The sequence below is a fragment of the Tubulanus polymorphus genome, chromosome 4, assembly GCF_964204645.1.
Source record: "Tubulanus polymorphus chromosome 4, tnTubPoly1.2, whole genome shotgun sequence".
NCBI classification, from domain to species: Eukaryota; Metazoa; Nemertea; class Palaeonemertea; order Tubulaniformes; family Tubulanidae; genus Tubulanus; species Tubulanus polymorphus.
Genome location: NC_134028.1, coordinates 4,405,117 through 4,427,451, shown reverse-complemented (window position 1 = coordinate 4,427,451; position 22,335 = coordinate 4,405,117). Strand labels below are relative to the sequence as shown.

At 37.9% G+C, this 22,335-nt stretch overlaps 4 protein-coding genes across 4 annotated transcripts in view; 3 read left to right on the top strand and 1 right to left on the bottom strand.

Annotated features, from left to right (window-relative positions):
- Window positions 1-343: 343 nt before the first annotated feature.
- On the top strand, window positions 344-1,535 carry LOC141904623 (uncharacterized). The gene has a single exon (XM_074793244.1). It carries the CDS (start codon window positions 415-417, stop codon window positions 1,417-1,419), a length of 1,005 nt encoding a protein of 334 aa, XP_074649345.1. The 5' UTR covers window positions 344-414; the 3' UTR covers window positions 1,420-1,535.
- Window positions 1,536-9,204: 7,669 nt separating this feature from the next.
- LOC141903792 (F-box/LRR-repeat protein 4-like) lies at window positions 9,205-10,821 on the top strand. The gene is made up of 3 exons (XM_074792107.1): window positions 9,205-9,810; window positions 10,177-10,305; window positions 10,377-10,821. Exons 1-3 carry the CDS (start codon window positions 9,281-9,283, stop codon window positions 10,519-10,521), a joined length of 804 nt encoding a protein of 267 aa, XP_074648208.1. The 5' UTR covers window positions 9,205-9,280; the 3' UTR covers window positions 10,522-10,821.
- Window positions 10,822-10,984: 163 nt separating this feature from the next.
- LOC141903793 (uncharacterized) lies at window positions 10,985-12,785 on the bottom strand. The gene is made up of 5 exons (XM_074792108.1): window positions 12,709-12,785; window positions 12,349-12,496; window positions 12,151-12,273; window positions 11,472-11,702; window positions 10,985-11,199 (listed from the first exon to the last, which is right to left on the bottom strand). The coding sequence occupies exons 2-5, from the start codon at window positions 12,493-12,495 to the stop codon at window positions 11,161-11,163; spliced, it is 540 nt and encodes a 179-aa protein (XP_074648209.1). The 5' UTR covers window position 12,496; window positions 12,709-12,785; the 3' UTR covers window positions 10,985-11,160.
- Window positions 12,786-14,400: 1,615 nt separating this feature from the next.
- Window positions 14,401-22,335, top strand: part of LOC141903320 (synaptotagmin-15-like) — a 74,843-nt gene continuing 66,908 nt past the window's right edge. The window contains exon 1 of the mRNA XM_074791423.1: window positions 14,401-14,602. Coding sequence (XP_074647524.1) covers window positions 14,416-14,602 — 187 coding nt within the window. The 5' untranslated portion in view covers window positions 14,401-14,415. The remainder of the gene's footprint in view (window positions 14,603-22,335) is intronic.

Below are 22,335 nucleotides of genomic sequence, written 5' to 3'. Positions count from 1 at the left end.
CAATCTTAATTATATGACCCATGGAGGGATGCTAAACCCCAAATCATATTAGGCAAAATCCTCTGGCATTGTTTAACCAATCATCGAAATCACTCAATATTTAAACGCTTTGAGGTTTTAAGATGAAAATCGAAACGTCGCATGCCCAATTTCGTTGCTATAGTAGGCGTACCCTATACGTATATAATCATACAAGTTAAACGTTGACCGATTCAGTTACAGCCCGTACCATGAAACAGCTGTGGGCTGGCGTAGTGACAGGTGCTACCCAATGAATAAAGCACCGATTTTGATCTATGATTTTCTCATTCGTGATTGCATCAATCTGCAGACAAGAGTCTGTTAGGTCGACATCACCGTTGGTGATTTTACAAGTTTCTGGACAGCTTTATAGATACATACATATTCAAAAGGATGTTTCGATGGAAACAAATCGTGCTGACGTTTATCGCTGTGATATTGTTGATTTTCACCATAGACCTTTTAAAGACGCACAATCCGCACGAACTTTCGGATAGAATCATATACCGTTTTCTGCCTAACGGGACAAACAGACCTAGCGCGAAATACGGTATAACAGTTCATAACGAAAAAGCGCCGGATATCGACAGCCTACATGAAGCGGTCAAATATTTCGGTGTTGGTTTTAATAAAACTGACAAAACTCAATTCCACGAATTAGTGACGCTGTTTAAAGATGTACTGGATAAGAACAATATCCCATTCATGCTTGTCGGTGGCTCGCTGCTGGGTTCAATACGCCATCACGGATTCATTCCGTGGGACGATGACTTTGATATTGCGGTGCCGCGAGGTAAATTACCATTGATAAAAAGTCTATTCGAACGGAATTTAGTGTCTCCGAAGTTGAAACTAAGATCTTCCACATATCCACGAGCTCACTGGAAGGTATTTCTGTCATCTATTTCTCGGACTCCCGTTCGCAATAGACCAGGGCAGTTTTACAGCCATTCGTGGCCCTTTATCGATATTTTCCACTATGAAGACAATGGAAATAATATCACTCTCCTTATAGGAAAGGCAGATAAGTTTCGAGAATTTCCTCGAGACGTTTTCTTCCCGTTGGTAAACGTTCCGTTTGAAAATCTTTGGTTACCGGCTCCAAAACGATGGACATTATTTGTTAAGTTACAATACGGTCCTAAAGCTGACCTGGTCGGTGATTGTATAGGGGACTACTATGACCACAGGATAGAATCGTTACGCAAATTTTACAAATCGGTTAAATGTTCAACTCTGAAGCCGTTTTTCAGGTTTGTCGAACGAACTTGTGTCGATGGGGTGATCAACGAAACATTAAAAATCGGAAATATCCCGGTGCACACGTGGTCATACAGTCAAACAGATAAAGCCTCCCCGATTACAGAAATGCCTTGGCTTCCAAAACCATGTACATAGTTAAAATCTCACACAAGTGAATTAATTAGACTCAGATCATTCGTTGTGAATTTTACAGCAACTTCAACTATGTAAGTGCAATAATTACACTTACCGCTTCGTAGAACAAAGGCTTCGGGATCATGGACTGTAAGTGTAAAGTAAATGATTTATTAGTTATAAATAGTAAATTTAGATGAATATGGAGCACTACTTTATTTCGTTGGTCTTTGGGTGACAGAGTGACATATATCGGGATGTGACTTTTTTGGACGTGAATATCTCTGTCCAATAGGCTGAATCCGTCATTTCGTGGTAGCAACCTCTGGTTAGAAAATCGGCTTATGGCTTGGCGATATTAACAACACGGTTCTACTACAGTCAATGCTCGCGTTCAATGACGCATCGTATCATTTCTCAGTCTTCTTGTTGTCGTGAGTTTGTCGGCGACAGCTTTTTTCGAAAAAGCGCGACGTCAGTCCATTTTATAGAGTAATTTTTGTTTTCTAAATTTAATTTTGAAAATTTCAAATTTGATTGTTTTTTTAATGCCGCCAATAACCTTTTACAAATGTTACCGTAACGTTAGCTTGTAACAGCTGTCTACTTTTGTATTCCATGTTGATTCAGTTTACTGAAATCCAAAGCGTTTAATCTGGCAGATATATAATCAATACAGTATCTGTCTGGATAAAGAGCGTGAGGATGTTTCTTGGGATTAGTTTTCATTTAATATTTCTACATGTGCTGCGGCAAATAATTACCCAAAAAAGAGAACAAAAAAGAGAACTAACAACACCTAAATAACTGAAATTCCTCGTTTTTCACCATATCTACCACGTTAAGTACAGCGAAGGCGGCCGGTTTTTTTATTCTATTTTCCTTAAAAAGTACAGATGAGATTTCTTCCATGCCCATTTTTTTTTTAATTCGAAGAGTTTTCCTTAAGATACAACAAATTCGTCCTTTCAATTTTATTTTCATTAGATAGACGTAACAGCAACTAATCGCACCAACTGTTCCATTTCCGATTGGGAAGAGGTTGAACAATAAAATACAATCATTTACTGATTGCGTGTTCACCGATGTTTAAAACGCAAGGTGTGCTTAAGCTTTGGATATCAATCACACGACATGCTTTCGAAGACGTTTCGACGCTAGCAAAAGACACAAACCACGATTTTCTAGCCCAGAACTTCATGAAAACGTCGCAATTAATTTCCCGTTTTTCAGTAGTGGACGTATAAATGTTACATGACGGATAGAGAGGTTGATGTAGGAAGAAGAATCCGAAAATCGTGAGCGATCGTTAGCATGACATTATTATTACTTCTCTGATAATGAGATTTGAATTATCTTGAAACCGTTAGATCGATAAATGATGTAAGATATCATCAAGTGGGATGTTTCATCGTATCAGCGTCCGAGGACAACATGCGGGTCCTCTCCCAAAGAACTTGGGTGTGCCCGGGGAGGTCCGTTCGCCAAGGAATACTCAGATAGCGGATACCATGGCAGCAAAACTGTAAGGAAAACATAAAGAAAGATGTAGGAAAATGATATTTCCCGCGCGGGAGTCGAACTTCCCATAGTCTACTAACTCCCCCTCTTGGAAGAGCAAACACGTAAACTCAGCACATGCTGCAATGTCGCTATTGCAGATGTGGTGAGATTTATTGCCAGCGTTTATTGGGACCACGTATTAAAGGCGTTTCCCGTCTCTATGTGCCAGCTAAAATCTGCAGCGCATTTCATTGCATCTAAAAAAATGATGTATGAATTAAGTTTATCACGCAAGGGACTGTAAAGCCTATTGATATGCAATCAAAACTCATGCATCAAAAGCGCGACAATTATCGCAACAACGAAATGGCATATAAAAACTGGAAACTTCTTGTTTTCAACTAAAACGAAATTGTCCTAGCAGCTGGTGACCTATTCACGCTGTTACGTAGATCACAAGAACCTTATGTACAAAAAAGCAGTTACCACTGAATATAAACGTCTTGCAATCACTATCAATAATATAAATCTATTAAACTGAGTCTACCTTTGATGTGCAGGTTCGATTAGGGCAAACACAGATGTGGGTTCTTCAGTAATATGAATTACGTACATAGATTTTTGGGGAAAAATATCCCCAATGGTAACTCACCATATGCCATAGAATGCTGATGTATATTACATATATCGTATTGCTCGATATTAAACGGTTGGTAACAAAAAAAAAATAACGGTACATGGACATCATTTGTCAAGTTACAAGCCTCGGGATACGCCTCCTCCATTACCGAATTACCCGGGCTACTAAAACCATGCACACATGCATGAAATACTCACTCATTCATTCATTTTTGAGCTATGAATTAAGGTATATTTATCGTCATTTCTCAAAAGAAATTGCCACCAGCGACTGATTTTTATTGTCAACTGGATGACGAAGACAAAAAATCCGGTATTATAAACTTGTAATGTTAGCCTCCATACTGTCGACCAAAGCCCTAGCCCTGCATTGTTTTGGAGGAAACTTCGTCTTGAGTCTCAGGTTGTGTAGGGCCTACTCGCCATGTGTTTGAGCATATGGTGATATACTAAACCCGTTGTCGAAAGACTGATCGCAGTAAAAAAAAAACAAATCGAATCAGCATTTCACAACGAGCTGCAGCAGGCTTAAAAATCAGCAGAATGTTTAGAATCAAACTTATCATGTCATCAGTAGTTGTAATAGTTTTGTTGCTTTTAACCATACTACTGGTTGTGGATGAAATGTTTAAAATTGGCTATCCAGAGAAAAGATTTATATCTTTTGGACGAAATGGCGTTGGGCAAGATATTCAACTCGGCATGAAACTTCATAATAAAAATGCACCGGATATCGACAGTCTACACGAAGCGGTCACGTATTTCGGGGTTGGTTTCAAGAAAGCTGATAAAACTCGGATTATTGAGTTAATGACGCTGTTTAAAGATGTACTGGATAAGAACAATATCCCATTCATGCTTGTCGGTGGCTCGCTTCTGGGTTCAATACGCCATCACGGATTCATTCCCTGGGACGATGACTTTGATATTGCGGTGCCGCGAGGTAAATTACCATTGATAAAAAGTCTATTCGAACGGAATTTAGTGTCTCCAAAGTTGAAACTATTATCTTTTGATTATCCACGAACTCATTGGAAGGTATTTCTGTCATCTCTTCCTCGGACCCCCGTTCGCAATAAACCAGGGCATTTTTACAGCCATTCGTGGCCCTTTATCGATATTTTCCACTATGAAGACAATGGAAATAATATCACTCTCCTTATAGGAAAGGCAGATAAGTTTCGAGAATTTCCTCGAGACGTTTTCTTCCCGTTGGTAAACGTTCCGTTTGAAAATCTTTGGTTACCGGCTCCAAAACGATGGACATTATTTGTTAAGTTACAATACGGTCCTAAAGCTGACCTGGTCGGTGATTGTATAGGGGACTACTACGACCACAGGATAGAATCGTTACGCAAATTTTACAAATCGGTTAAATGTTCAACTCTGAAGCCGTTTTTCAGGTTTGTCGAACGAACTTGTGTCGATGGGGTGATCAACGAAACATTAAAAATCGGAAATATCCCGGTGCACACGTGGTCATACAGTCAAACAGATAAAGCCTCCCCGATTACTGAAATGCCTTGGCTTCCAAAACCATGTGTGCACGTGAATTAGATATATGAGTCATTATATTCGTTTTAAACTATAAATCAAGGAACTTGTGTTTAACAGTTACCTCAGATCTAAGTTGAATAAAATATATATCGAATGATAATGGTTTCGCGCGTAACTGCTTATTTTAATGCTTTATATTTTATATCTGAGATAGCGAGTTTATACCAACTGTGCAGTGAATTTAAGAGACCACGTTATGCAAATGTTCCTTAGCACTAGAAAAGTTAGAATGTGTACTGCGAGTAAATTAACACGAACGATAAAGATTTCTCAACAAAAATATTAATACTTTCCTATTTCTGTATGCTTTTGTCGTGTATATCAATTTGGAATTGCAGTGTACATCGGAGCTTGATTAAGATTTTACTTTGTTAGTAAATGCAATGACGACATTAATCTATGATTATTCTGGATATGTATCATTTGGTTATTTGATGAGATGATCGATACCTACTTCTAAATTATTTTGTTTTTGTTTTCAATGAGGAATGGAATATTTTGTGGGTTTGTCAATCGATATTACGGCGAATAATTGAATAAATATTGATTTAACGATGTACATACATGTATTTTAGCAACTGGGAACGTTGATTGCGCGGCTGTCGAAATCTGATCGTGTCAAACATGAACAGCTGGGACCCGCAGTTAGGGAGTAACATGCGTACGTGTGTGTATACAAGGTATCGATTGTCGTCAGAGGCCACAGCTCTTCGCAACATGTTCAGCGGATCAATCTTTCGTGCTTATAAAAAGAGTACACTTCTACCATTACAAACTCTTGCACAACTGGTTATGTGCAAAATAGTATTGTGAGCCCAGGATGGTCCATTTGTTTTGAATGCATTTGAAAAATTGCAATACCTTCTCTTCTTCTGTGACACATGGTAGAATATTATCGGGGGATTTTACAAGTGAGGTGTAGGTGGTGTACTAAGGATTGTTTTTCAACAGTTGATTTCAAACTCTCCACTGCGGAAAATATGTGATGCGGGACTGACAACCAAAAAAGTTCACGCGATGTTAGACTATATTTGAAACCTCGTCAGAAATCAGGCTACGCCGGTCGCAAGTTGAAATCGGCTGAAACCACCAACATCGCGTGGACCCCACCCACCGGATATGGCACCGCCAAGTAGACCGTCGCAAGCTAACCCGCTATTCATTTATTAATATATTACAAGATCTATTCTTCCAATCTTTTCAAAGTTTTTAGTCTTCCATGGATCGAGATCCTTGCCCCACTCGTAAAACTTAGATAAAAGCTTATTGATCAATCAGATTTAAAACCTTGAAAAAAATAAAGACGGAATGTAAATTTTTAATAATGATATACAGTAAAGTGAGAAAGTTAAAAATGACAAATTTTTACTGTATGCCCGGATTTTCGTACAATCGGGAAAATAAAATCTACATTTGTATTGTATTGTATCTGGATGAGGCAAGAGGAGTCGAAGCGCCACAGCTGACCCAGAGGCACTGACTCGCTACGCGCATATTCCATATTCTCGAACCAACAAAAATACATCTAGGGCAATCTTAAGACCTGCTGCATATGGCGTCACAAGCCCCGAGGCTTGTCACGCCATATTGAAACCTGACACGCCATGTGGTAAACATAAAATGAAAATCAAATCCTATGCAGGAGATGAAACGTCGACTACGTCTCGGGTTTTTCTTCCGAAGTTGAAATATTCGATTGGATATTTATTTGTCATAGATGATTTACAACGTACTATATATACATAATAAGAACTACATATTACATCGCATATATGAAAATGATTTGATTCAGAAGATTACTTTTAATCAATAACTTATAACGAGTAATGTTTGAATCAAACTTTATTTGATATGAATTTCTTATTTTGTAAGAATCTGATGGAACAGGAAAATACCAGGGTAAGGTAAAACTTAACATATCTATTTACGGAATGTATTGATAGATTGAAAACATTTTACACTTAAAACACAATTAAAAACTTATCTTATCCTACTTCACTGGCATACATATTTACAAAATGAGTTTTACAGAATAGAAATTGATTGTTGTTTGTTAATCTAATGCAGTGTACACACTTTATTTTGAAACACAATTTAAACAATCACATATTTCGCCAGCATATGAAAAATACAAAAACATTACATATCTACTGAATGAGTTTTACAGAATAAAAATTTTAATGAACTATCTTGCATTTCAATGAATCATTCATCTATTTCACATAATTTGTTGATCAATTAGTCTTAGAAAAACATAGATAATGTTAGAAAAACATATATGGTGAGCCAGGCTCCAATCTAGTGTGATCTGCAGTCAATATGGCTCCTAAAATCACTAAGCCTCTTACATGGCGTGTCAGGCCCCAAATGGTCTGCAGAATAGCTTCAATTGAAACATGGCGTGAGAGGACCCGATCGGTTTTCCTACAAACAAATGAATAATTGTCACTAATTCTCTTAAATGTTCAAAGATTAATCATACTATATGGTTTGTCAATCATTTAGTCTTAGAAAAAAGCAAATACTGTTACAAAAAACTCCTAAAATCACGTTGTGTTCTACATGGCGTGTCAGGCCCCAAATGTTCTGCAGCCAATATGGCGTGAGAGGACCCGATCGGTTTTCTATGGAAGCAATTAATTGTCACTAATTATATCTTTAGTTTCAATTAGTTATATATTGTTCATGATTTGCCAATCACAAAGTGTTAGAAAACAAAACAAATACTGCTAGAAAAACCGCAATTTGTCTTCTATGGCGTGTCAAGCCCCGAATGTTCTGCAGCCAATATGGCGTGTCAGGCCCCAAATGGTCTGCAGAATAGCTTCAATTGAGACATGGCGTGAGAGGACCCGAACGGTTTTCCGTACAAACAAATGAATAATTGTCATTAATTGTGTTAAATGTTCAAAGATTTATCATTCTACATGGTTTGTCAATCATTTAGACTTAGAAAAAAAGACAAATATTGTTTCAAAAAGCTCCTAAAATCACGCTGTCTTCTACATGGCGTGTCAGGCCCCAAATGTTCTGCAGCCAATATGGCGTGCCAGGCCCCGAACGGTCTGCAGAATAGCTTCAATTGATGAATAATTGTCACTAATTATCATAAATATTCAAAGATTTATCATTATTCATGGTTTGTCAATCATTAAGACTTAGAAAAAAGACAAATATTGTTTCAAAAAGCTCCTAAAATCACGCTGTCTCCTACATCGCGTGTCAGGCCCCAGATGTTCTGCAGCCAATATGGCGTGTCAGGCCCCGAACGGTCTGCAGAATAGCTTCAATTGATGAATAATTTTCATAAATATTCAAAGATTGATCATTATACATGGTTTGTCAATCATTTAGACTTAGAAAAAAGGCAAATATTGTTTCAAAAAGCTCCTAAAATCACGCTGTCTTCTACATGGCGTGTCAGGCCCCAAATGTTCAGCAGCCAATATGGCGTATCGAGCCCTAAATGGTCTGCAGAATAGCTTCAATTTTCATGGCGTGAGAGGACCCGATCGGATTTCCGTAGAAATAAATAAATAATTGTGACTGATTATCTTAAATTTCAATCAGTAGTACAACAATCATTAAGTCTTAGAAAGTTTATAAATCGTTGTTTTTATTTTGTTCATATGTAAAAATATACCAAAATCGCTTTGGTAAATGTAGCTGATGATCTCCTGATCGTCTCGCACCATAACGGAAACCTGCAAAAAACATATTCGAAGAATTTTACATAAAAATCTTAAGTAAAAACGGGATATAATTTTCTTTCAAAGTGGTTGCACTGAACGGAATACTTCAAAATAACGTATAAGTACCGGTACTGTGTATACGTTTAGACAATAAGTTAAGAAAAAATAGAAATTTATTACACATTGACATACCGGTACTTGAAATTATATCATTCAGGTTTTACACGTCGTATCGGACTCAAAAACGTGGTCCGTTCGACGCGAACATCTATCTTCGTTCCGCGTGAATTATATATAGTCTGCATTTTACTCGGGGCTTGTGACGCCATGTCAGATATGGCGTGACAAGCCCCGGGGCTTGTGACGCCATGTTCTGCTGATTCTTAAGATTGACTTCACTCCAAAAATAAACAAATAAAAGCCAAATAAACTGCATTTAGAAAGCTAACCATCGCAGTATCAACCCCACAGTGTTGTTTCTTGTGTTTAGAATGTCGTTTTTGGATATTCCTTGGGAGGATGTTACGTACCGATACGTATTTCCTTTTCTCAGGTGGTCGGATTTATTTCGGCTCAGTTGCGCTTGCCGCAAATTCAAGGAACTGGTCGACGGGTATTTCTGGACATTACGCAAACTCGACCTACGCGATCATGCGGCGAAAATGAACCCTACGATATTTAGTCGAATTACTCAAGACAACCGATCCATACGTTTGTTAATACTCGAAAATTCCAGTCTTTGGATGACCGATGACATTTTGGTGCCGGTTTTAGAACTCAATTGTCTACTGCACACGTTAGACTTGACCCTCTGCTCGAATCTCAGCTATAAAACGATACATACGTTATCATTACGATGTCACCGTATGAGGAAACTCGTTCTGAAAGACTGTCATTGGATCACGTCATCGCATTTGAGTAAAATCGCTACGAACCTCGTAGAATTGCAACATCTTGATTTATCCGGCTGTTGGTCCGTCACAGATGATGCTGTGATTACTGTTACTATTTGCTGTCCATCGTAAGTGATCAAAACCAATCTGATCATGCGCACGTGTTTCTTGTCACGATACATTTACTGTGACGAACCCCAATATCCCTGATACTCGAGTTGGTCATTTGTACTGGTTTTATTTCATTCAGTATCATCAAATGTGACTTGTGATCTAATTTAGTCCATATTTCATGAATAGATCCCTCTGATATCTCAACTCGACTAAAAGATTTAGAATCTTAATGAAATAAGGAATGAGGCTACAATATCATTTGATATAATACATCATATTTGATATAATATAATCAGTCGCTATTCTTTAAGTGCTCATGTACAAAGTTATTGATTTTGATGATCTCTGGGCTTGATGTATTTAATGATTTCTACTTTCAGTATATCTTATTTATCACTCGCTAAAATATATGGTTTAACAGATGCATCAATTGCACAGCTGGGCAGACTACTACAATTAAGGCACCTCAGTATAAAGGGTTGCTGGAGGGTGACTAATGCATCTTTAAGGTAAATATTTTTTCTATTGATGATCAATGGAACTGTTGAATTGTTCCAATCAAAAACGTGATTATTTTCAGGCAACTCGGCGATCTCTGTACCAATCTACAAACTCTGGAAGTGACGGATTGCAGCGCGGTTACTGAAATCAGTCTCGCTAAACTGCGCGCAAGAGGTATCAAGATGGACAAACCGAAACCAGACTGGAGAGGTCGAGTGAGATGAGTGTGAATGCTTAGTTCGTTCTGAATTACAATGGACTAAATAAAGAACGTTCATAGCGTGAACATGGCTAAACTCATTGGGCGTCACTATCAGGCGATTTATGATTTTATGGACGCCGATAAAAGATTGTTTTAAGCAAATCTGTCACTGCACCAGTTGGCGCATTGAGTTAAAATGAAAGTGAAAAACTAATGATTTATCTGATAGTCTTCTAGTCATTTCATTTATTGACAATAAATTAAAGAATAGTCATTATATTAAAAGCAGGATAATACATAAGTTTTGATTGATATAATTTGATTGATGTCGTGGAAAAAGTTTCCATTAAATACAATACATTCATCCGTCTGTGGAAAGAAGAATACTTCAGTGTAATTAATCATAAGCTAATATCAGAGACTAGAAGGAATGAATACAGGAATTGTCAAAAACTTAACAAAACAGTTTTTGTGATATCATTTTTGGAAAGCTTTGTATTAATATTCAAATCTCATTTTTGAATACTTTCATGTATGGATGGATGATCGATATTATTTTGTGTTTTAAAAAACAATTTTATGCATAAATATGTATTTTACATACAATAAATTTAGTTTTTCATTCGTGTTTTTCTTTTCATCATCGTAAGAAACCATTAAATTATTCGTCTCCACCGTCTGCAGGTTCTTGTGTTTCTTCCTGAAATGATTCACATCAATACGACGTTCACAAGAATGATTTTTTGTAGTTCAAGAAAATTTGGGGTCAGACTGATCTACAGGGACAATTAGGAAAACTGGGTCCACAAGAAATGAAGGACAAGCAGCAACCCAGTAGAAAAATATGCAGTTTCTGAGATGATGAGTAAAATTTGCGGATCTACAGAATCTAAGAATATTCATAGGGCCTAGGGTCACAATTTATTGGTTTGTTTTATCTGATGCGGTCCCGCTGTAGAAATAAGAACAAACCTCTTGCTGCGGATCTTCTGTGTCTACGGGTTCTGTTTGTTCCTCAGATACAGGGATATCAGTAGCGCCCTCTACTGGACCAGCTGTATCAATGTCCGACGATTGTGGCACGGTTTCATCGACTGACTGAGCAGGTTCGTCACGTTCCTGAACGGGGGGTAAATTCGGTGCTCCGGGCATCGTTGATTCTTTACTGAGAGCTTCGGCTGCAGCTTTTTCAGCTTCTAATTCCTGAAAACGAGATACAAACAATTGAGAGATATTCCAAGTAGCGATTGAGGAACTTACAGTAGAGATGGAGGTTATTCCACTGAAGGTAGAGGTATTTCTAGTGGAGGTAGAGGTATTTCCAGTAGAGATAGAGGTATTTCCAGTAGAGGTAGAGGTATTTCCAGTGGAGGGAGAGGTATTCACAGTAGAGATAGAGGAATTTCCAGTGGTTGAAGGTAGAGGTATTTCCACTAGAGATAGAGGTATTCACAGTAGAGATAGAGGTATTTCCACTGGAGGTAGAGGTATTTCCAGAGATAGAGGTATTTCCACTGGAGGTAGAGGTATTTCCAGAGATAGAGGTATTTCCGGTAGAGATATTCACAGTGAGAAAGAGGTATCCAGAGGAGGGAGAGGTATTTCAAGTGGAGATATGGGTATGGAGACATTGATAATGATCTAAACCCACCCTAAGTCTTTCTTCTTCCTCCTTCTTAATTTGTATTTGTTCTTGTCTCCTATTTTCAAGCATTTCTTTTTCTTTTTGATAGTTTTCTCGTTGTTGTTTCAATTCCTCCTCCTCTTCAGCTGCCTGAAACAAGAAACAGAAATATCAGCCACAGATAGAGACGCAAAGGTTTCGATTGATTCGATATTCAATATTTACCAATTCCATCCTTTTTAAGTTGGCTTTGAATTTATAAAGCCATTGCGCGATGTATTCGATTGGGTCAGCTGGTCTTTTTTCGGCAACTTCCGCCAAACAGTCCACCAAACATACACTGACGTGTGTCTTCAAATATTGCGTATCCATTCTGAAATATATATCAGAAATTGGCCTGACTGTCGGACGGTATATTTTGGGCCGAGGGGAGAGAAGAGAACCGGTTGAGTGAGAGGTCGATCTTTTACTTCGGAGTTTTTGTAAAATTCGTCAAAACATATCGGTCGACACAGGCAAATATAAGGTTAATCTTAAAGATTTAACGATCGCCAAATGTACAGATGAAATATTTACTTTACTTACTTTTGCGAGTTATAAGTTAAAATTTGTCGAGAAATGGAGAAATGTCAGAATCCTAGACTCCACTAACGCTAGTATCTCTATGGTTACTAATGTTAATGCTGGTTCCACCGAATGAGTAGTGCTAAGTATCGCCAGGCGCTCTTGTTGACAATTCAATTCAATTAATTAATTTCAATTAATTCTTTATTGTTCCGTAACGTAGTTAAACATTATAAGATTAAGTACAATAAAGACAGGGGGATAAAATATAACATTTTAAAGATAGAGATAACAAAAACAATAACAGTTTAATATACATATATACACGATGTAGACAGGTTTTCAGTAAGTGAATCAGTGATAGTTTAATTAATGGATACTGCGACGTAACACTCAGATTTCAGATTGTTTTTTTTTTCATGAGTTAGACCCTTTCTCGATGTATTTCCCTAAATATTTGGCCATTTCTATAGAGGACATTATAGTTACAAATTTGACTTTATCATTTACATTCGACATGCTAGGATATTGTTTATAAAATTTATTCAACAGATCTGTTCTTAAATTATCAAATGAATTCCAAGTATTTTTGACATGAATTCCAAGTATTTTTCCTAGGATGAAAATGAGATTCTCCGCTACGAGTCTATTCTCCCGTACCAACGAAAGCCATTCCTTTTAATTACTTTTGAAACGAAGTTCTACAGTTGCGAATTACGATACGATAAAGTGCTTGATGTCGGGATTTCAACGATTCAGAACTACGGGTGGCGGGTGTGGCCAGTATGCGGGGGCCTAGGTTTCTCGGCAACTAGAGTGAAATGCGGTCCCTTTAACTCGGGCTATTTCTATACGCATCCTGAATAATACAAGTTGGGCAAATTCTGGTGCAGAATTCGACAGGCGCTTTCACCTCCACTGTATTCGTTCTTCCCCATACTCAGATTCATGCTTACCTCTCAGACCCATTGCTTCCGTCCCTTCCCCAGTTTTATCGAATGAACTACTTTCTTAATTCTAAATAATTATACCAAAGTAGCTGGTATCGGGGTTGAACGCCGTTTATAACGCCTAGGCCTATTAGCCCTTTTCATTCTTTTTGATCTTAAAATAGGGATTGTCCCCGTTATTTATTTGGCTCGTAAAAATCGTTTGATTTTTCGATTGAGTGTCCCTACAGACCCACCACACCTGCCGGGAGCGAAACAGGGGGTTTGTTCTTCATGTCTAATTACAGTTTGCGAGCTAGCGGGTATAAGATGCAAAGTTATCAGGGTTGTGTCATTTTTGAGTTGAGGCAGTTGCAAATATATGGTTAGCGCGCCAATGGTTATGGTGTGTGCACCTTTTTTAAGGCCATTCGAAAGTAAATTGACTTAGGACTGAACCAATTTAAGCAATAAATATCCATCTCCGACCACAGCTGTTTCTAATGCAGCGCGGTGATACTAACGTCTTGTCTCGTAAAATATCGTCTTTTCATATATTGTCTTGTAATTAATTTCGGGAGGCATGCACAGCCAGGGCCGAGAGATGACATCTAATCTGTGTTATCCGGTGGAATATCTATCAGTTGTCTTCTCCCTCGCCGCCAGCATCGAACGTTTTCACTGTCGCCGGAACCCTCTGCACCGGAGACACGAATTAAGCGCGCGCAATTTCATCGCTTCACGGTGGCGTCCGATACACAAACTGTAACAAGCGAGACGGGCCGCGTTACGTAAAACAATGCGAATCGTTTGGAATAACAAAACAATTAAAGATCGTATTTTTGCTGAATTATCATCATGGCCAGGCCGTTCGGAGCAGCCCACCAAACGTCGTCCTGACGGGAACTATCACCAGGTTGAAAGTGACCAGGGTTCGAAACAACCCGAACCCCAAACGTCACCAACAAATATTCGACTGGATGAAGGTAAGCGATGAATTGCTATAGAAAATGTTCTATTTTTGTATTTCATCATATATTCAATTGTGAGTGACACATCGTTTAGTTGTTAGATATTACGGTATGGAAAATACGTTTAACGAATTTGTCTTAGGATAGGATGGGATTATGCATTCGATAGCGCCTTGTAAATATAATTATTATCAAATGCGCTCGACAGAAAGAGGTGACTTGAGTATAGATATGTTTTGAGACGTGCTGTGTAAATACTGGAAGAGATCACGAAGATGTTCGGGTCCACGGGATAGAGTTATGTAAATATCCCAAAATACACGTGCCCCGAATTACTTCAGACGATACGATACGGAAGCTCGTTTAAAGAAGCGATGATTTATCGACAGCAAATCGCGGCACGTTTACCGAACTTTCGATTCTCTGTTCTCTCATTTATTACATACGATTATTTTCAAATTAAGGTCTCGGAAAGTTGCTGCGAAGTGGATTAGTGTTGACTCATCTACTTGTTTGCTTATCTCGGATGTCGCAACATGGCTCTTTCGCTTTCTGTGTGCTTGAAATACTTTTCGGAAATCGATATCTGTTCTGATTTAGAGTCTTCTAAAAAAATCTTTTATTAAAAAATTCCATAGATTATCCAGTCGGTTGTCAACGCATGCTCTGAATAGAGCCAGCACGACATTCCAATACATCTAAACGCAGTCAAATCGAATACAAACAAAGCTCCATCGATTTGTACAACGTTTGCAATAACTACGTATAATCGATTTGTTATAATTGTAGAAATAATAGTAATTTGGTATTATTTATTTTGCCATCTTGTACCATTTATAAAATGTTATAGCCGATATTTCGATAATTTTCCAATGAATTCACCGAACCAAACCAAAAGATGAAAGTCAAAATCATGTTGAATTGAAATTGAAGCTAAGTCGAGGATGACTGTGACATATACCGGAAATGGATTTTTCACATCGGGTCGTTGTAGCATGTCGTTCTCGTGAAATCTTACTGACCAAATGAATAGGTTTACATCGTTGGCGTTTATATTGCGCACGTATTCGACAAATCGAATGGATGTAAATACCATTGTTCGACATAATACTGATGCAACTGGAGAAAGTCTAATTGAATAATGTATTAGTATTAGCGGCAGTGCTGCCTGTGCAGTATGTTATAAATTCAGCGCGATTGTGTAAGTGAATGGATTAAACTTTACCTTACGAGGCCACTTGTGATTCGTTCAAGGTCGAGTGGTCAGAATCCCGTAGTTAACCGGATTCAGTCTTACCACAATCTGTCTAAACGATAGAGGATGATGACAACCGAATATCGGCCTTATCTGGGCTATTGAGGGAAGCTTAAGATCTACATTAGTTTCAGAGGCAAATGCATGTTCAATTATGACTACCTTACTGGAGAAAAAGGGGCACTTAAGAAAATCATAATAAAAGGAATCAACTCTATTTCGCCAGTTTCAAGCGTGTTGATGCTATAAAAGGTGACAAGGGTACACCCTCAACCCGAACCCGAAAATTCATCGTGTATTTCGAAATTCATTCAGGAAATCTTGCCTCACAAAGCATTTCAAAGGTTTTCAAAGTCGTTTTGAATTTTCTGCTTCAAAAGAAGCGTTTCAGATTTTTTGAGTGCCTCGCGCGCACGTGAGGCAGCCTGGATCTACCCCTGAGTTAGGACGAGGTCCCTTTTTGTTGATTCGGGTATACGGTGGTTGTAATGCGACTTTTTGAGACTTTATAAACCACTATTACCTCTCCATAGATAGCTAGCTTTAATGTCATCTGTACTCCCACATATTCTAGCCAACCAAGCGTCATTAAACCAAACATGTAGTACTTGCTTAGCTCTTGGCCAAAGACTAGTTTGGTGTTCTACGATTTATTGCGATAAACCACGGCATCTACCTCACATATCCTATACGTCACATACACGTATACAAATCTATGCACATCGACACACAACGCCGTCTGGCTTTTTTACACTGTCTTTCTATATACATATTTGGTATGTTAATTCGGTTATCATTTCGTACCGGCGTGATAAAAATAAATCTGTACTTCCCATACGACAAAGTCATTTCATGAGAGCGGTCATCCAATAACGCCCTGGCACTTCCATTAGCCAACAAGCATCAATCCGCTTGGAAGGAAGCAGATTGTTACGTCGAAATGATTGCCCATAAAATATTGTCCTTCTCTGTTAGTCTAGGTGACTCAATGACCATTCGCATGCAACCCACAGAACCAGAGAAGAGATAGTCGATATATAGGTTAATTCTTAGTCACAGGTGTGGTCGTTCCCCTCTATTTTTGACAGCGGAATGAAACTCGTAAATGATTTCCGACTGTCGAAAAAAAGTACGAAGAATTAGTCAAAACATGTTGACAAGAGCTCCGTGTTGTTTAACGTATGTCTGAGTGTGGGACGGTAATATTAGATTTGTGATGACCACGTAGACCACTAATCATTCCGTTCATTTTCCAGGAACGTCCACTGCCGCAGAATTTCTAACATTTATTCATTATTCATCGAGTTTACTAATGGTAATTTCTCCTCGGTGGCAAATAATTTCGGACATTTATAGCGGGATGGGATCTTAGAAATGCATGCAAATGGCTTCGTTGACCTTAAGTCATTAAGCTGACGTAGTTTATTGATAGTTCTGTTTTTCATAAATGGACAGGGGTGCCGAAGAATTTATTCTCAGCTGCATCATTAAAGGAATTATGTCTACAATGAAACGGCACCAATTAAGAAAATTTTCCGGAAATGTTTCGGACTGCGACGACAGCTAATTATGTGTACACGTATAAGAAACGAATTTACATTCTGAAGAACGTAAAAATGATTGATTAACTTCCATCGTATTTTTTTCTGAATACATCCAAAATATATTGATGTGGTCGATGAGTGTGCAGTCAAAATACGGCGTCGACTTCATCGCAACCGAATATTAAAATACAGAGGTGTCCGTGCTTGAAACCATCTCTTCGTGACTCCAAAGATTTTTCACAGGTTGTTCAGGCTTTTTATGTGCTCCATCTCTCACCGAGGGACTGTTTTGATATCTCGTTAGTTAAAGGTTAATTCTGTAGCGAACTAAGATTACTCTACTGGGATTGCGGTGACATTCAACACTTTCTTTACAGCTTTCTATAGTTTTCAGCGCTTTTGAAGATTGACGAAACTCGTTACGTAAACCTACGATAGCAATAAATGTTGTTTCCAAAGACAGGTCGCATGGCGGTCATGTTGATCAACACTTACAAGGCGATCATTTTGCAACCTACTTAGCAAGGTGAATCTGGGCGCATTGGGTTAAATGGTCAAACACAAAAGGAAGCGCTTGTACATGAACGCAACGAGAGATTAGCAATATTTTACCAGTTACATCAGTGAGAGGTGATTTAAAGACCCGGAATGGAAAATCATGACTGACATCAATAGAACTGCGAAATAAAAAGAACGAGTGCTAGATTGAAAATAGCCACATTTCGACAAGAACCTTTGTAATCGTATACAATGCTCGCTAGATTCAGTTGGCAGGAAACCGATTTAACGACAAAATACAAAAATTACCGCGCGCAATAGGCTCGTCGTCTCGGAGAAACGATTTCCATAAGAAGAAAATTACTTTCATGCTAGTTTCCCCTTCGGGCTGATTAAAAGTGTGGACTGTCTAAGGTAGCGGCTCGTACGAAGATATAACTTATAAATTTTAGACTCTGCATCTTGCATATAAATGCGGAATTTTTCAGTTGCGTTGCTCGGAACGGCTTCGAATCGACATCTCGTCGCTCATGTGAATGCGCCACTGATTACCGCGCAGCAGAATAGCGAAACTTGTAGATAACGAACTTTCAAGTAGGATTAACATAAAATACGACATTTATTGAATGAATAAATTGAAGAATGTTGCTTTGAAGTCAGAGTTCATCGCGGTTCGTCAAATCAATATGTATACATACGTAGATAATTACATCTCTCTTTCGGATGAGAAATGTTGAAAAAGATTGAGAAATCGTTTCTGCGCGTGTGCCCGTCTTTCAAGATATCGGACCGCTGTTATTGAATTCTGATGTTATTAGCATGTAATTCCATACGCGTGCTCTGGATATTTTTGTCGAATTCGTCATCGGAAAACGCCCTCAAACATGTTCTCTTCTCGTAATCTGATACGCGTTTCGACGTCATCTTTAATCGCTGCTGTACGTAGCCTTCACCGCGTATACGAGAGCTTAAAAAATCTACGGCAATAATTATGTACATGAATGATCATCATAATGATACACTGAAATTTCTAAAACGAAAAGCTTAATACTTATACGCTATTAAGCTGGGGATAGAAAAATCGTATATATATATATATATATATATATATATATATATATATATATATATATATATATATATATATATATATATATATATATATATATATATATATATATACGATTTTTTTATCCCCACCAGCATTTCGATGTTTACTAACTATGGATTTGATTTTCAGTGTACTTGCCCGACGCATGACTGAGCGGCATTCAGTTACTTTTAAAACATGAAAACAGTCAATTGATTACAATTACTAAAAATTGCACTCAGTTATTGAATTTTCTAACTTACGAATCTTCTCTGGGACACGCTGTATGGAAAAAGCACATTGAACTTTAAAGATTAGTGTAGTTTTTTAATAAAGTTCGAGGTCATTGGTGTTTGTTCACAGTTCACCACGAGATAGGAGGAACCGCCAGCGTTTGCATACGCGCATAGCAGCAATTTGATTAATTACAACGATTTTACAGTGAAAAAACGCGTGTTAATTCGAGCGATAGATAGAGATGTGCGAATAAACACAAATCTAAAAGCTCTGGGATGTTAATCAAAATTCATAGCACAAATATAGACTCATGACAGCGATTACTGTATTCGCGCTTAATCACCGGATTGGTTCGTATACCCTTCTTTCCTGAGTAAACGGTTATTTATCATGTTTACCCCATGTTTATCAGCTACAGTCCAGAATAAGGATGACACCAGCATTTCTGACTGTCCTCATCAATTACCCCGTATAAAATCCTTTCATTTCTTTTCAAAATCTTCGGCTTTACATATCACATTCTAGTAGATATTTATCAGCACTTACAAATGTTTGAACGTTGCGCTCAATAAACATTATGATCTTAATAGTTTAGAAAATTTCAACGAGTTTAGCAACTTTGCCTGAGGCTTTTTAGTTGTTTTTTTTTCAGCGAGAATAGCGTATAATGGAAAGTGGTGATCAGTTTCAGTCGTACTAGAATTTCAAATTTGACACTCTGATAACAAATGATAGCATCTCTCTAATCGATTTTAAAATCAACGGCTCCATTGGTATGATGAATACAGTCCAAACACCTATTCACCGGAAAGTGCAGAGGCAGATTTCCATTATGTGAGACAACACCGCTTTCTAATTTAATTTAATGCTCTGGTTTTTAATCACATATCGCCCACACCGAATCATGAAATGAAGTCCAATTATTATAATTTGCCTGGCTGCTACAATGAGTATAGTGGAGTGACAATAAAACACAGACTTCCCAAATAGATTTCCGACACGTCGAAAACGCATCAGCGGTTATTTCGAAAACAACTGCAACCACAAACGAAACTCTAATCTAAGTGAAACTGAGTGTATATATGTAAGTCAAACGATCACGATTGTTAAAATCTGCTTGTAAACAGAATGAAATAAGATGGCGATTCAAAACTAAAAAAATAATAGAAAATAAAGTTTAAAGTAGATACTGAAGTACATAAATCCACGATATACTAATTCAATAGATTCTCAAAAATACCTCAAAAGAATTTTTGGAAAAGATCTATTTCTTCCGTTGATATTCGAAATTCGTTCAAAATGTTTTCACAAGTATGTTTGGCAACGACCAGTTTTCACTAGATAGGTTCAAAAATTGATACTAGTAAAAGTAAACCAGTTCAAGGTCTTCAGTGTTATCCCTCTGTAGATCCATGTCTCGCTAATGCCAGTGACATGGTTCGCGGTAATTATCCCTTAGTAAAAAGACAATTATATCCTCTAAAGCCAAATTCATTCCGCTTTCTAATAAAGCCAATTTTCTCCGGAGGCAAATATATCTCGTGTTTTACGCAAGGAAGGATGGTTGAAAATCAATTAGAGTAATTCAAAACCAGTCACCGAAGCACGCTGCTGTTTTCAAGTGGACCCTTTTAGATAAATGTCAAAGCTTCTGTAGAAAGGGGTTCTGATTTAATGGTGTTCTGGCGACGATGATTATTTTTGAAACACCTGCTTGCAGGGATTCTTTCTCGGAAATTCGACAAGACTAGACACACGCGCGAATGTTAAAGAGTTTTTTTCATGCCATTAGTTTTCTTTCATTGAATGATGAGCGTTTTGTAAATGTCACCGAAAAATTAGAATAGAATGGCCTAATTCGATGTGTTATCTTTCCTCGAACCCCTGTTTGGTTTATACATTACAAGCATCTAATAAAATGCGCATTATCTGCGAAATTCTGTCGATTCAATCATTTACAAAATAAAATAACAATAGTAATAATAATAATAGTAATGATAATAATATAATGTATAATTAAACCAACACAATTCCAGGTACCAACATAAGTCCATTCGATGTACAGCTTCGATACGCAAGTTTTGCTTCACTCGGTTCGCTACCATTCCATTGGTCTATCCAGCTAGTAATACTTCAATAATGATGTACAAACCAAGGTCACGAATCTGTCCAGATACGACCTATAACACGCAACCTTTAGATTGCATATTAATCAATGTAATTCAATTTACTTTCATTTTCGAAAATGAATCAAGATTTTACGTGATGAATTTATAGTCTTTGTTTTATTTACGTGGGTAATCTTAAATAACGGATTAGGACTCGGGCGTGTGTCTCATTTGAGCCCAGTAGCTCATAAACAGAAACCGACCACGCAAGTCAGACTTTCCGAATCATCTCGTCAGAAACGACCGGCGAAATACAAATCTTCTCAGCAGAATTGATGCTGGGATTATTGCGGCTAATTAGAAATCTTTAATTTCCGTCGAATCGAAACGTACATCGAGCTAATCGAACGATCGGAGATAATTTCTTTAAAAGAATATTTTCTAGATCGATTTGGTCCTCGTCGCAAATTGATATATACGCGGCACACGAGGTGGCAATTACGCCGGTCATTTATATCGACGTTATTGTCTCAATCTACTGAATCCACGCGTCGTATCGATCCGACCGTCCCTCCCTGTAGCATCAGTATTCAATTACAAACGCCAGGACTGGTGGCATTTTGGTATTAAGTGAATTTGACACTTAAATATGACGGGTACAAGCCATTATCCTCAACAGGCTTCCATGTCTTAGTCGATACTATGAACACAAGCTGTATACACGTATTCGATATATATCCATAATACCTGTTTTTGCGCTGTGTTTGGTGTCCACCTCGCATTATTATAAGTGATAAGAACGCTCCGCATTTTTTCTATTCTATTCATGTTTTAAGGGAATGAATAATTACGAAATCTGTCGATTGCTGCTGAGAGAAGGAATAAGGAAAGCGCCTCATCTCCTCGGCTTTCCGAATTTCATTTGCGTTACGCATCATGATTATCGGGAAAAGACTTACAGCGATGTCTCTAATTGGCGTAGTAAAGTCCTGTCTAAGAACCGAACAAATTGTCAC

What these genes read in the sequence shown, in the direction of transcription:
- LOC141904623 (XM_074793244.1), top strand. Translation starts at nt 415, where the DNA reads ATGTTTCGATGGAAACAAATCGTGCTGACGTTTATCGCTGTGATATTG.
- LOC141903792 (XM_074792107.1), top strand. Translation starts at nt 9,281, where the DNA reads ATGTCGTTTTTGGATATTCCTTGGGAGGATGTTACGTACCGATACGTA. An exon ending in GTTACTATTTGCTGTCCATC is followed by an intron (nt 9,811 to 10,176) that starts GTAAGTGATCAA and finishes TTCTACTTTCAG; the next exon opens with TATATCTTATTTATCACTCG. An exon ending in GTGACTAATGCATCTTTAAG is followed by an intron (nt 10,306 to 10,376) that starts GTAAATATTTTT and finishes GATTATTTTCAG; the next exon opens with GCAACTCGGCGATCTCTGTA.
- LOC141903793 (XM_074792108.1), bottom strand. Translation starts at nt 12,495, where the DNA reads ATGGATACGCAATATTTGAAGACACACGTCAGTGTATGTTTGGTGGAC. An exon ending in ACTTAAAAAGGATGGAATTG is followed by an intron (nt 12,274 to 12,348) that starts GTAAATATTGAA and finishes TTCTTGTTTCAG; the next exon opens with GCAGCTGAAGAGGAGGAGGA. An exon ending in AGGAAGAAGAAAGACTTAGG is followed by an intron (nt 11,703 to 12,150) that starts GTGGGTTTAGAT and finishes TCTCGTTTTCAG; the next exon opens with GAATTAGAAGCTGAAAAAGC.